The 12,593-nt window shown below is 47.5% G+C and overlaps 1 protein-coding gene across 4 annotated transcripts in view; it reads left to right on the top strand.

The window, feature by feature from the left end:
• The window catches only part of ABCC1 (ATP binding cassette subfamily C member 1 (ABCC1 blood group)), a 131,679-nt gene that overhangs the window by 42,727 nt on the left and 76,359 nt on the right, over window positions 1–12,593 (top strand). For all 4 annotated transcript variants that reach the window (XM_063098694.1, XM_063098695.1, XM_063098696.1 and 1 more), the window contains exons 4-5: window positions 583–720; window positions 1,963–2,088. In XM_063098694.1, coding sequence (XP_062954764.1) covers window positions 583–720; window positions 1,963–2,088 — 264 coding nt within the window. The remainder of the gene's footprint in view (window positions 1–582; window positions 721–1,962; window positions 2,089–12,593) is intronic.

Consider the following 12,593-nt stretch of genomic DNA (forward strand, 5'->3'; position numbering starts at 1 on the left):
GGGAGGGGTGGATTGAGGCCTGTGGCACCCCCCTCATTCCCACAGGGGAGACTGGGGGGGGGGTTCCAGTGGTGGCTTGGTCATTGCTGGGCTGGGTGCAGATGGCAGGGTGTGTGTGGCAAAAGCCCTCTCCCCCCACCATCCCAGCTCGGGAACCTGGGGCCCTTCTTCCCGAGGCTTGGTCATCACGTGTTGGGGGTGTGGCCTAGGCCCAAGGCCCCCCACCGCCCCGGCCTGGGAGAGCCCAGGGAGCTTCCTGTGGCAGCTCGGTGGTCACCATCTGTTCTAAAGTGAGCTTTCCCTCTAACTTTTCCATACATGGTCTCATTCAGTTCCCACACCTCTCCAGGTAGGTTGTATTATCATCTCCATTTTGCAGATGAGGTGTGGAGGCTCCTAGGGTTCTGTGACTGGCCCAGGGGTACCCAGTGAGGTGGGGTGTAGCTGGGACAGGAGCCAGGTTCTCCCTAGGCAGTTCTTGAATCACTGAGCCGAGGGCAGCCTTTACTCTAGGGTACCTGGGGGCCTTGGGGTGCTGCCTTCTCTTAATGACTCTTGTTGTCATGTACTTTTCTCTTCCAGCTGCTTGCTACCTTTTTAATTCAGCTTGAGAGAAGGAAAGGAGTTCAGTCCTCAGGGATCATGCTCACTTTCTGGCTTGTAGCCCTCCTGTGTGCCCTTGCCATCCTGAGATCCAGAATCATGACTGCCTTAAAAGAGGTGAGTGGTGGTCTCACTCTGCATCCTTCTCCAGTGCCCCTTGGAAGGGTTGTTTGTTCCTGGTGTGGCTCTGTGTTGCCATGAGAACCATGGGATGGGTACCACATGGGCCCGGCTTCTTCCTTGGGGACTTCTCAGCCGCACCAAATCCTCACCAAGTCAGCTCCAGCTTTTGTTCTAGAAACTTCTTTCCCCAGGGCCCTATTTGTGTAGCTCCAAGGGGCCCCTGTGGGTCCTACAAGGACAGGAGCCATGGGCAGGTGCAGTGCTTCTGTCAACAGTAAACAGAAGGACACACTGGTTCCAAATGTCACAGGCTGGGATGGAGCCAAGCTCGGACTGGTGTTTGCGGAGTGGCTGTTCCCCCAGGGGGCCCTGGACTTGTCCCCATGTTACCTTTTTGCCATTAGCTGCTACTCTGGCTGGAGAAGTTGTTTACATTGGCTGCTGTGTGCTGCTCCTAGGAATTTTGAAGAGTGTGCACTTTTAGAATCTAATTCATTTCCATCTTTGAGCTAATCAAGGACTGGCATGAGGCATAGGAAGGAAAAGAGACTGAACATTTATTGAGCACCCATAGTGTACGGTATAGACACTCTTTAATATGATGGCAGCTGACGTGGACTGAGTTTGTTTTCAGGGTGTCATGCAGGGGACTAAGTGTTTTTTGTGAATAATCTTAGTAATTTCTCACAATGGCTCTGACGTGATTTCTTAACCTCAGCACTAATTCATATTTTGCGCTGGAGACTTTTGTTGTGGAGGGGCTGTCCTGTGCTTTGTAGGATATTGAGGGGCATCCTTGGTCTCCACCCACTGAGTGCCAGAAGCACTCCTCCCCCCAAGTTATGACAGACAAAAAAATGCCCCCAGACACTGCCAGATGTTCCCTGGGAGGCAAAATCACCACTGGTTGAGAATTGCTGTTCTGTTTATAGGTGAAGAAACTGAGGCACAGAGAGGTTAAGTGAGTTGACAAGGTCCCACAGCCTATATGAGCAGAGCACAGCTCTGTTTCACTCCCCAGCCCTGGGGGGCCACCTCCCACCCCATCGGGCGCCCTCACCAGGCAGTGGTGAGCAGGTCACCACCCCGTGATGTCTCCGCCTTTCTTCTGTGGTGGGAAAGCCTGGCATTGGGCCTGCAGTGGAGGAAGGGGACCTGCTGGGGCTGCTCTCCCAGCCTCTACAACCTGCTTCCAGAAGGTGATCTTTTCTTCCTCCTCCCTTCCCTCACGTTTAGGACACCCACGTCGACCTGTTCCGTGATGTCACGTTCTACATTTACTTTTCCCTCGTGCTGCTCCAGCTGGTGTTGTCTTGTTTCTCAGACCGCTCGCCCCTCTTCTCTGAAACCATCAATGACCCCGTAAGTGTGACCACAGATGTGTGCATGTGTGTGAGAGAGAAATATTACACAGTACCAGCTATTGTGTATTGGGTCCTGCTTCTGAACCAGGATCATCCATCCAGGATCTCGTTCTGTCCTCCCCACTTTCCAGATGGAGAAACCAAGGCTTAGTCATGGCTAGGGAGGCTTCAAGAGACAATCTGCTTTGTGCTTGTAAATTGCTGTGTCTAGCAGGACTGTTAATTTTTTCACTTGGTGTGGTGATTTTAGAAAATGGGAGCAAATACTTAAAAATAAGGAAATTTCACATAAATTCTGTCTAGGTTTTCTAGAAAAATGAGAAGTTCTAGCAGATTAGAGCTGCAATTCCACAGGGCAGCAGTTGGCCAGAGCTGAGTGTGGTCTGAGCTCACCACAGTCCCCACCTCTCCCAATTGCACCCCCGAAGGAATTGAGTTTGAGAACCTTGGTCTGTTCTGTTGGTTTCAGGGAAATACTTTAAGTGTAGAAGGTGATCAGTTGACTGGAGATGGTCGCTCTTCCTGCTGGTAGAATGAAAGGGGACATGATCATTTATCTCCCTTCCTTCTTTCTCTTCTCCTCCTTCTCTTTCTTTCCTCCTCCTTCTCTTCCTCTCTCACTTCCTCCCTCTTTTCTTTCTTGCCTTCCTCTCTTTTTTCTCCTCTCTTTCTAACAAGTACCAAATGCCCAGGCCTTGATCTGGGCCTGGGGCTGTAGCAGTGAATGACAGAGTTCTTGCCCGCTTGAGGCCAACGCTGTCATGGTGGGTGCCAAACATGAGCCCAGGAACCACGTATCTGTTGGGGTGTTAAATGTCAAGTATGATGGCCGGGGGTCCTAAGAGAGGTCAGGGGAGGCCTCCCCCAGGAAGCCACATTTGAGCAGAGACCTAAAGGAGCAAGGGAGCGAGATGAGAACACCTGGAGGAAGAACATTCCAGGCAGAGGGGCAGCAAGGGCTCTGCGGAGGGAGCAGTCATGGAGTTTGGAACAGCAAGAAAGGCCAGTATGGCTCCAGTGGCGAGAGGCAGGCTAGGGCTGAGATGGTGCCTGAGAGGTGTGACAGTCCCCTTGCGGGCTGGATGAGCTGTTTGGATTTTTATTCTGAGTGCAACGGGGAGCCTTTGGAACATTTTTTTTGATGCTTTGTTCATAGTGAGGTCAGCTGTTAATGGGTGAATTGCAGAGGGAGCAGTTTTTGGCTGCAGTGGCTCTGTTGCATTTGGTGTGAACTTCAGATTACCAATCTTTTTATTATTTTAATGAAATTTCCATGAATGTTCAAGGAAATGGGATACAACAGTTTTTCTTTCTTTCTTTTATCCCCCACCACCCCCACCTTACAAATCATGGTTGACTGGTGTGAACTTCAACAAAGACTGAGGCTGACATTGTAGGTGATGAAGAGTCTTGCTGGACGTTGGTCCGGAGGATGATGTTGACCCCCTAGTTAAGAGATTTAAAAACATGTCCCGGTGTGTGTTCTGAGAGGCCCTGTTCTTGGATTTCCATGCTCAAGGAGAAAGAGCATTGTAGAAATTAGCAAAGTGTTTGTGTCTGTGTTCATATGTATCTCTATGTGTATGTGTAATGTATGTGTGTTTGTGTGTATTTATGTGTGTTTGCATGGGTGTGTTCAGGTATATGTGTACATGTATGTGCTGTGTACACGTATGTTTATGAATGTGTGCATGTGTGTCTGTGGGTGTGCTTATGTATGTGTGTTTGTGTGTATGTGTGTGTAAAATTCACAAGGGGAGTGGCTGTGCCTGGGACACCCCACTGGATCCCTGGCCCATGCCTGGCAGAGAGGAGGCGCCCATCTGTCTGCAGCTCATGTGTATCTTGTTTATCAGTGTGTGTGGGTGTGTGGCAGCAGAGTGTCCCATCAGGAAACATTTATAGATGTTGGGTTGTTTTGTGGAGCAGGGGATTGCACCAAACAAGTCACACTCACCTGAGTGGCTGCAGACCTTGGTTTACTCTGAGGGTAAACCGAGCTTGGGTGGGGCTGACCGGCCAGCATGGAGAGGTCGTGAGAATCACTTGACCCTTTCAGCTTCCTCAGGGGGCCTGAGGACAAGCCCTCTTGATGTGGACTGTTCTGGACACTTTATGGGGGAGGCAGTTTCTGATGTCTGATCTCTTTGGGGATCTGGGTAAAAATCCTTTCGCTTCCTTCCTGGGTGCGTGTGCCTGGTGGTGACTCACAGAGCTGACTTGGGCCTGTCTTCGTGCTTTCCTCCTGGGGTCTAGACCAGGGGTTGGCAAACAACAGCCTATAGGCTAAATCTGCCTGTTCTTTTTAAAATAAAGTTTTATCGGAACATGGCCACACCCATTCATTATTACATAGTGTCTATGGCTGCATCAAGTTACAACAGCAGAATTACATAGTTGCTATAGGGACTATATTGCCCTGAATATTTACCATCTGGCTTTTTATAGAAAAAGTTTGCTTATCCTTGGTCTAGAACATTTCTTTAGCTCTGATTTTTTTTTTACCTTACTTTTTTGTCTCCTTTCCATTTTCAGGGGTTCTTTCTCTTTATGGAAGGCAAGGAAAGGGAATTCTAGATCCCTGCTGCATACCAGCACTATGCTGAGCTCTTCATATGTGTGTCTCAGTTAACCCTCATGCCAGCCCTGGTGGACTTGATAACCCACTCCAGGGCAGGGTCTTGGCCAAAGAATGGCTTTGTGTTTGGCTATAAGCTCCCTAAGGCAGGGTCCACCCCTGTAACATAGTGCCTAGGACAGACCCTGCACGTAGTGGCCCTTTAATGGTAATTTATTGTTGTGTTGTACAGGGAGACACTTGGCACACATGTCTCGTTCAAGGTGAGGTCTGTTCTGGGCCTCACAGGATGTCAGATTAAGTCTCCCCTCTGCCTTTACTCTTCTGATAATTCAGGAAGAGACAGGGAACTGACATAGATGGAGATTGCTGAGGGCTTGGCATAGTGTTACGAGCTTTTCTCCCTTCTTTAAAGTTTTGCATTTGTTTATTGTGGTAAAATATATATAACATAAAATTTGCCACTTAACCATTTCAAGTGTACCATTCAGTGGTATTAATACCTTTTTATCTCCCTCAAACCCCTGCTACTCAAAGTGGGGACCACCTGCAAGAGCACATTAGACGTGCAGAATCTCAGGCCCTGCTCCAGACCAGATCCTGTACTTTTGTAACAGCCCCAGGGAATTTGTGTGCATAGAAAAGTTTGAGAAGCATTGATTTAAGTCTCCCAATAGTCTTAAAAGGTGGGTTGTTATCCTTTTTTAAGGTATAAAAAAAGAGAGGCTCAGAGAGGTTGAGCTGTTAGACTCTAACTCATACCTAAATCTGATGATGTGGGCAGCATGGTGTGATGGAGGAGGAGCCTCAATTTGAAGTTGGGCAGACCCTGGGCTTTCATCCATCCTGGGTCTCTTTATCCCTTCAGCAGACATTTATTAAGCACCTGTTGTATACCATGTGCTGGGGATGCTACAGTGTACAGAATAGATATGGTTTGAACTATAGAGGAGGAAACCCTTTTCCTCTCCTCTCTTAGGGTCTGTGGCTAGGGTTTGTGAATCAAACCTATAAAAGATTAACAGGAGAAAATGCTAATTATGTATGTGCATGTGTGGCCTCAGAGAATAGAAGTGAAAACCCCAAGGAAGCAGTTAGGCCTGAGGGCTTGTATACCATTTTAACAAAGAGTGATATGCATGTAGAGAAATGACAAGACCAAGAAAAAGACGTTTTGGGTTTCTAGAGGTTGTAGATTGTAAGAAGGTAAATGCATGGGGGAAACTAATGGAAGGTAAGGGTTATTTTATAAGCTTTGTTTGTGCAGACCCATCTTGGTGCTGCCTGTGATAAAGGTGGTTCTCCTCCTGGTATGGAAGTGGGGAGGGGAAAGACCTTCACAAAGGGAAATTTATGTCCTGCTTTTAGGCAAATACAGGAAGGGCAAAGAGCTCTTTCTGCATTTGCTGCTGCTTAATTGCCTTTAGCTCAAAACAGTCCTTATGCCAGAGTGGCATATTTTGGGTTGGCATATTCTGATACCCTTCAGAATATACTCCAGTTATCTATTATTCTGTAACAAACCACTGAATTTAGTTGCATGAACAAGAGTATTTGTAATGATGTTTCACAGCCCTGGGCATTGACAGGGCTCAGCTGGGTGGTTTTCAGTGTCTTTCCTGTGGTCAGAGTGAGATGTGGCTAAGACTAGAGTCAGCTCAAAGGATTCCTGAGTCTCGTTTCTGGTGGCTCATTCTGGCCACTTGGCTGGAACCTCACCTGGGGTTGACACCTCCACGTACCCTGTGCTTCCTCACAGCACGGTAGCTGGTCTCTAAGAGTGAGTGTGGCAGGAGAAAGAGTCAGGTGGAACCTCTATCATCTTTTATGTCCTGGTCTCGGAAGTCACATAGTGTCACTGCTGCTATGCTCTGTTGGTTGAGGCAGTCATGAAGGTCTGTTGGCTGCATGGGGAGGGGATAGAGACCCCACCTCAGATGGGGGAATGTCTGTGTCTTGTAAGAAGAGCATGTGGCATGGCAGAGAATGTTCTGTCTGTCTTTGTTAAATAGTCAGCCATGTGCCCTCAGGAAGCTTGTGGTCCAGGTTGGAGATAGCCATTAATTGGGTCAGCAGACAAATAAACACATAACTGTGGTTGAGATGAAAGCAAGGAATGGTAGAGATTGGTTACCAGAGAATCAACTAGATTTGAGACTGGGTAAGTTGCCTTTCCTTTGGGGACCTGTGTCTCCTTTTTGAAAATGGGTTGCAGCTCGACTTGATGGTGGCTGCACCCTCTCCCCCACCCCAGATCTGAGGCCTGTGATCTGGGGAGGAGGACACTGTGACATGCCCTCTTTGCTTGTCCTTCTGTCACCCCCAGGGCTTGAATCACAGTGGAGCCTGGAAGATGGGGAGCATCCAGCCCCTGCTGCTGTCCTGTCCTCAGGGCAGCAGCAGGCAATCACATGTTGCCGGGTCCTCAGATGATCAGCCAAGCCCCAGGCATCTGGGGTCAAGCAGGGCCTGGGTGGGGGCCGGCAGGGCTGGCTCCTCCAGTCTCCCTCGTGCTGAGTCACTGCATTGGCCGTCCTACCCAGCTGGACCTACTCCACTCCATGACTCAGATGTCTGTTCTTGGCCCTGGTTTCTCGATGGGGCTTCTCCCATGTGTCCTCCCAGCCCTGAGCCTGACTAGGCTCTGGAGCCTGGGCATGGCTGACCAGACCTCCCAGGACTTTCCCAGGGCCCCTGCCTGACCCCAGCCCCCAGTCCTTTTGTCCTGCTGTCAGTGAGACTACTGCTTGTGGGGGGGGGGTCCCATAGATAGGGGGATCAAGGCCAAATGAGGTCATTTAGTAGATACTCATTACTCAGAGTGGGGTCCTTGAACCAGCGACAGTAGCTCAGCATCTGCTGGGAATGTGTAAGAAATGCTGGGTCTCAGGCTCCATCCCAGACCCACTGGGTCAAAGTCTCATTTTAACAAGATCCCCAGATGTTTCGTGGTTGGAAAAGCACTAGTTTAGAATACTGAGTAAAAGCTGCTTAGCTCATTTGAGGTAAGAGGTATTTTTAGTCCCATCCATACAACAGGAAATATTTTTTCCCAACATCTTACTGTGAATATTTTCAAACCTACAGAAAGTTGAAGGAATTATACAGAGATCAGCCATACTGCAGTGCCTAGAGGTGCAGTTAACAATTTGCTAAACTTTACCACGTATTTGTCTATGCAGACAGCCAGCTAGCCAACCAACCAACTGGCTAATTTTTTTGATATCTGAAACTTTACTTTGGAAATATATTAGTGTCCTACACCCAAACACTTCCAGGCAAATTGTTAGCTTAGGGTTCAGTATCTATTAATGGTTCTGTTTTGTCTTTTTCCCTTAAAGTACAATTTACATATAGTGAAATTCCTGATGTCAAGTTACATTTTTATTTTTCTGGTGGTTGGCCAGTGCAGGGATCTGAACCCTTGACCTTGGTGTTCAAGTTGCCATTTGATGAGTTTTGATAAATGTGTAACTCAAGCCCCTGTCAAGATATAGATCATTACTGGGACCCCAGAACGTTCCCTTGTGCCCCTTCATGGTCAGTCTCCACCCCTGTCCCCAGAGGCCTGATCTTGGACTGTTGATTAAAGCATCATAAACTCCATCTTTTCTCCCTTTGTCCTTCATGCTGTCAGTCATGTAGTAGTTCAGTGTCGTGTGGGGGCGGAGCTGGGCTGGCAATGAACAGACCTTGACCAATGCTCTCAAGGAGAGATGGGAGGGGGGCGGTGGGCAAATAAATCAAGGACCGCAGGATGGACAGTGAGGCTCTGAGGGAGGGTGGGAGCTTTAGGAGTGGTCTCTAGCTCAGCGGTGGGTCTCCAAGGACAACACCGGGGGAGGGAGGGGATGCCAGAGTCCAAGGAATGAGAGGCTTGGGGCAAATATGGTTGGGGATGATTGGGTGGGAGAGGATCCTGGTAGAGGAACCAGCATGTGCAAAGGTCCAGCGATGTGATGGAACTTGTGGGTGTTTGGGGACCACATGGAATTCTGCTTGGCTAGTTGGAGGGGCCCAGAGGTAAGCGGAAGAAGATGGAAGATACAGGGAACTGAGCATGGCAGAGGTGAAGGGTAGAACTGCATGTCATGACAAGGACCTGGGATTTTTAACCTGACTCTGGTGGGAGCTGATGTAAGATTTTTTTAATACTGGAGGGACACCCTCAGATTGGACATATTTTGGAGGACCCCTCAGGCTGAAAGAAGCAGGAGGCAGTGGACATAGGGAGGTTGGTGTCACTTGTCACTTAGACAGCCATTGCAGGTACCCAAGCAGGTGGAGAGGAAAGCTGGGCCAGGACATTGACTCTGCACACTAGAGCATCAAAAACCAGGAAGAGAGAGAACTGACGGGTTCATGGGAAAAGGTTCATGGTGTGTGCTGCATTAGGAGAAACTGAGGCTGAGCAGGGAGGCAGTTTGCACTGCTGGTAAGCAGCGGAACAAACAGATCACCAGTGTTTACGTTGTACCAGTGTATCTCCTACTATTGGATGTTTAGTTTGTTCCAACCAGTAATAGGGATAGCAGTTTGGTGTGCTGTATTTATTTGTTAATTTATTTAGTTCTCGCAGCAACCCAGTGAGGTGGGATGATCAGTCTCCCCATTGTACAGATGATGACTCCGAGGGTCAGAGTGGAGATGTGTCAGCCACCCTCCCATTGTGTTCTCAGACTTTGAGCATATATCAGCCTTACCTGGGCAGCTGGTTAAAGCACAGACTGCTGGTCCCCACGCCCACAGTTTCTGATACCAAAGGTCTGGGTGGGGCCTAGGCATTTTCCAGGTGCTGCTGAGGCTGGTAATGACTCAGTTCTGTTACTGATTCACGCATCCCTAACTGCTGGGCCTTTTGGCAATACAGAGTGGTAGAACTAAAAGGAGAATCAAAATCAGAGGGGTGTGGGGGGACCTAGAGGCTTTGGGACAAAAAGGCGAAAAGGCCAAAAGACCCAGGTAAGATCTCCAGACTACCCTGTGCGAGCTGATGAATGAGCAGTTCTCAAAGAATCAGTGCCTGGGGCTGCTGTACTAGATTGGTTTAAACCACAGGGTTTCTGGCCAAGTCACCTGATGCCAAACCTAGATGCCAAAAGAACGCCTCTTGCTCTGCATAAATTAGACTTTCCCTCCCTCCGCCTTCAGCCAGGGCTTGTCTGAATTCTTTTCATTTTTGGATGAACGAAGGATCAATTAATAATCCTCCTTCAACTCATCTGGGACAGGAGTGGCTGCACTTCGGTCTCTGCGGCTGGGAAACCCCCGCTGGCAGCTTGGTTACTGAATGAATGATGTCAGGAAGTTCTGCTTGCTTTTGGTCGAATGGAATGCTGTCTGGGTCATCATCCAGTGGCCTGTTTTTTCCCCTCCGTTTTGACAGTTAATCCTTGGCTACTTCAGAAGTCCAGTTGTCTGTTATCAAACAAGGCCTTCCATGTCAGATAGAGACTTCCAGAAACCAGCTTCCAAACTGATATATTTCCTTCTCTGCCAGTGAAGGAGACCCTGTGTTGACCCCTGTATATGTAACTTCAGAAAATCTGAAAATCCATGTTTGGATCCAGAGTAGGGAGGAGGTCTGGGGTGAAGAATTTGACAAAGCTCATGGAGTGTGCAGATTAGAAACGGAAATGTTCCATCAGTCGCACAACCTTACTGCATTTGCAGGGTGAGTTTTCTTCCAGTGTCTGGGAACTCAATTTTACTAGCCAGAATGAAGGTTAGTCCCTACATGGCTTGGTGTCTTGTGGAGCTGGCACGGGCTGCACTTCAGCCCCCACTGGCCGTCTCTGCCTTCCTGTTGATGTCAAGGCTGAAAGAAGACTGGATTTGGAGGCAGAAGACCTTTTGAGGCCTTGGTACACCCTTTAATAATCACTACATTTTAGGGTGTTGTAAGGTTTGATGTAAACAGGGGTCAGCCAACCTTTTCTGTAAAGGGCTAGCTAGTAAATACTTCCGGCTTTACAGTCTTTATAGTCTCTGTTGTAATTCTCAGCTCTGCCTTTGTAGCTCAAAAGCAGCCATAGACAATATGTGAATGAATGGGTGTGACTGTGTTGCGATAAAACTTTATTTATAAACAGCCAGCCTGTGGGCCATAGTTTGCCACCCCTGATGTATAAAGCTTTAGGTGCAGTAGTGCTTGGCGTATCAGGGGTCTGCAAGATGTGCAAGCCATTGCTTTTTTTTTTTGTTCTGTTGTTCCCCCAACCCCCATCTTTATTGATGTATTTTGACAAATAAAAACTGTATTTTTAAGATATACGACTTGATGTTTTGATATGCATGGAAATCGTTGTTACTGTTATTACTATTATTATGTTACTCCTATATTACTAATAATACTTGTGGAGGATATTGACATTAATAAAACACATATATTTCACTGGGCCATAGCCTATAGCATAGCAGGACCAAAGTCCTGTAGTTTAAGCCCTAGCCCAACTCTTTAAAAATACACATCTTTCACAGGACTAAAGACTTTGATGTAGATGAGAGAATTGAAACACAGCAAAAGCGATTGCTCTGGGGGCAGTTGCCCTTGGTACAGCTAAACAAATGAGGGGAAAGTATGTGAGCTAAAATCTTCAAGGCTATTCTGCTAGTTAGTGGTTGGGGGGTGTTCCACATCTTACCCTCAGCTGTTTCCTTGAGTTTTTTAGGGAACTGGGCGCAGCCATGGTGATTATCTCATTGTTTCTTTTTGTTTGTCACATAGCTTAGTTTTATGACTCCTTTTGATGGTAAATTGAACTCTTAAGTTACACCTGCTTTAATGAAAATTGTCATGTAGCCAGTTTGTTTTCACTATGATTGATTAACCACCTATGTTTCTTCTGTAACTTTCTTGCCTGTACAATAAAAACTGAAACAAAACCTGACTTGGGGGGCCAGCCCGTGACTCACCTGGGAGAGTGTGGTGCTGATAACACCAAGGCCACGGGTTAGGATCCCTATATAGGGATGGCTGATTAGCTCACTTGGGAGAATGTGGTGCTGACAATACCAAGTCAAGGGTTAAGATCCCCTTACCGGTCATCTTTTTTAAAAAAACAAACAAAACTGACTCAGGGCTGTGCCTGGGCTCTCCTCTTTTGAAGGAGTTCTCCCTGGGTCCAGCCCCTTCGGGCCTCTCATTGCTCTGGATACATGGACTCTGAGTGATCCTTTGTGTCTCCGTCACCCTGTGTGAGGTGGCAATACTGTATCTTGAGCTTTTACTCTGTGCCCAGAGCTATTGTAAGTACTTAATGTGTTTTATCTCATTTTGTCTTTACCACTAAGGAACTTGCTCAAAGTTCCACAGCTAGTAAATGGCAGAGGTGGGATTCGAACCCTCCTTCCTAACCAATGTGCTATATACCGCCTCACACAGAAGCTGCCCCTCTGCTCCTATCCCCTTCTTCTCTCTTTGGCACCCTGTTTTTTTCCTTTGTTGCAGTTCTCACCGTTTACGGATCTATACAGTGGGTCCCTCCTTATCCACAGGGGATATGTTGCAAGATCCTCAATGGATGCCTGAAATCACAGAGTACTGAACTTTACATATACTATGATAAAGTTTAATTTATACATTAAGCACAGTAAGAGATTAATAACAACAATAATAAAATAGAATAGTTATAACGATCGACTGTAATAAAAGTTATGAGTGGTCTCTCTCTTTCAAAATACTGTAATAGTTGTGGACCGTGGTTGACCTCGGGTCATATCTGCAACTGCGGATAAAAGGAGACTGCTGTATTTATTTGCATCTTGGTTTGCTTGCTGTTCATCTCCCCCAAGATGGAAAGTGGCTTGGGGTGGGGACCTGGCAGTCTTGTTTTACAGCGCCGTTCCCAGCATCTAGCCCTCATCCTCGCCTATAAGTAGGTCCTCCCAAAATATTTGCCCAAGAAATAAATGAGTCATTGATA

The sequence above is a fragment of the Cynocephalus volans genome, chromosome 6 (assembly GCF_027409185.1).
Source record: "Cynocephalus volans isolate mCynVol1 chromosome 6, mCynVol1.pri, whole genome shotgun sequence".
In the NCBI taxonomy this organism is placed as follows: Eukaryota; Metazoa; Chordata; class Mammalia; order Dermoptera; family Cynocephalidae; genus Cynocephalus; species Cynocephalus volans.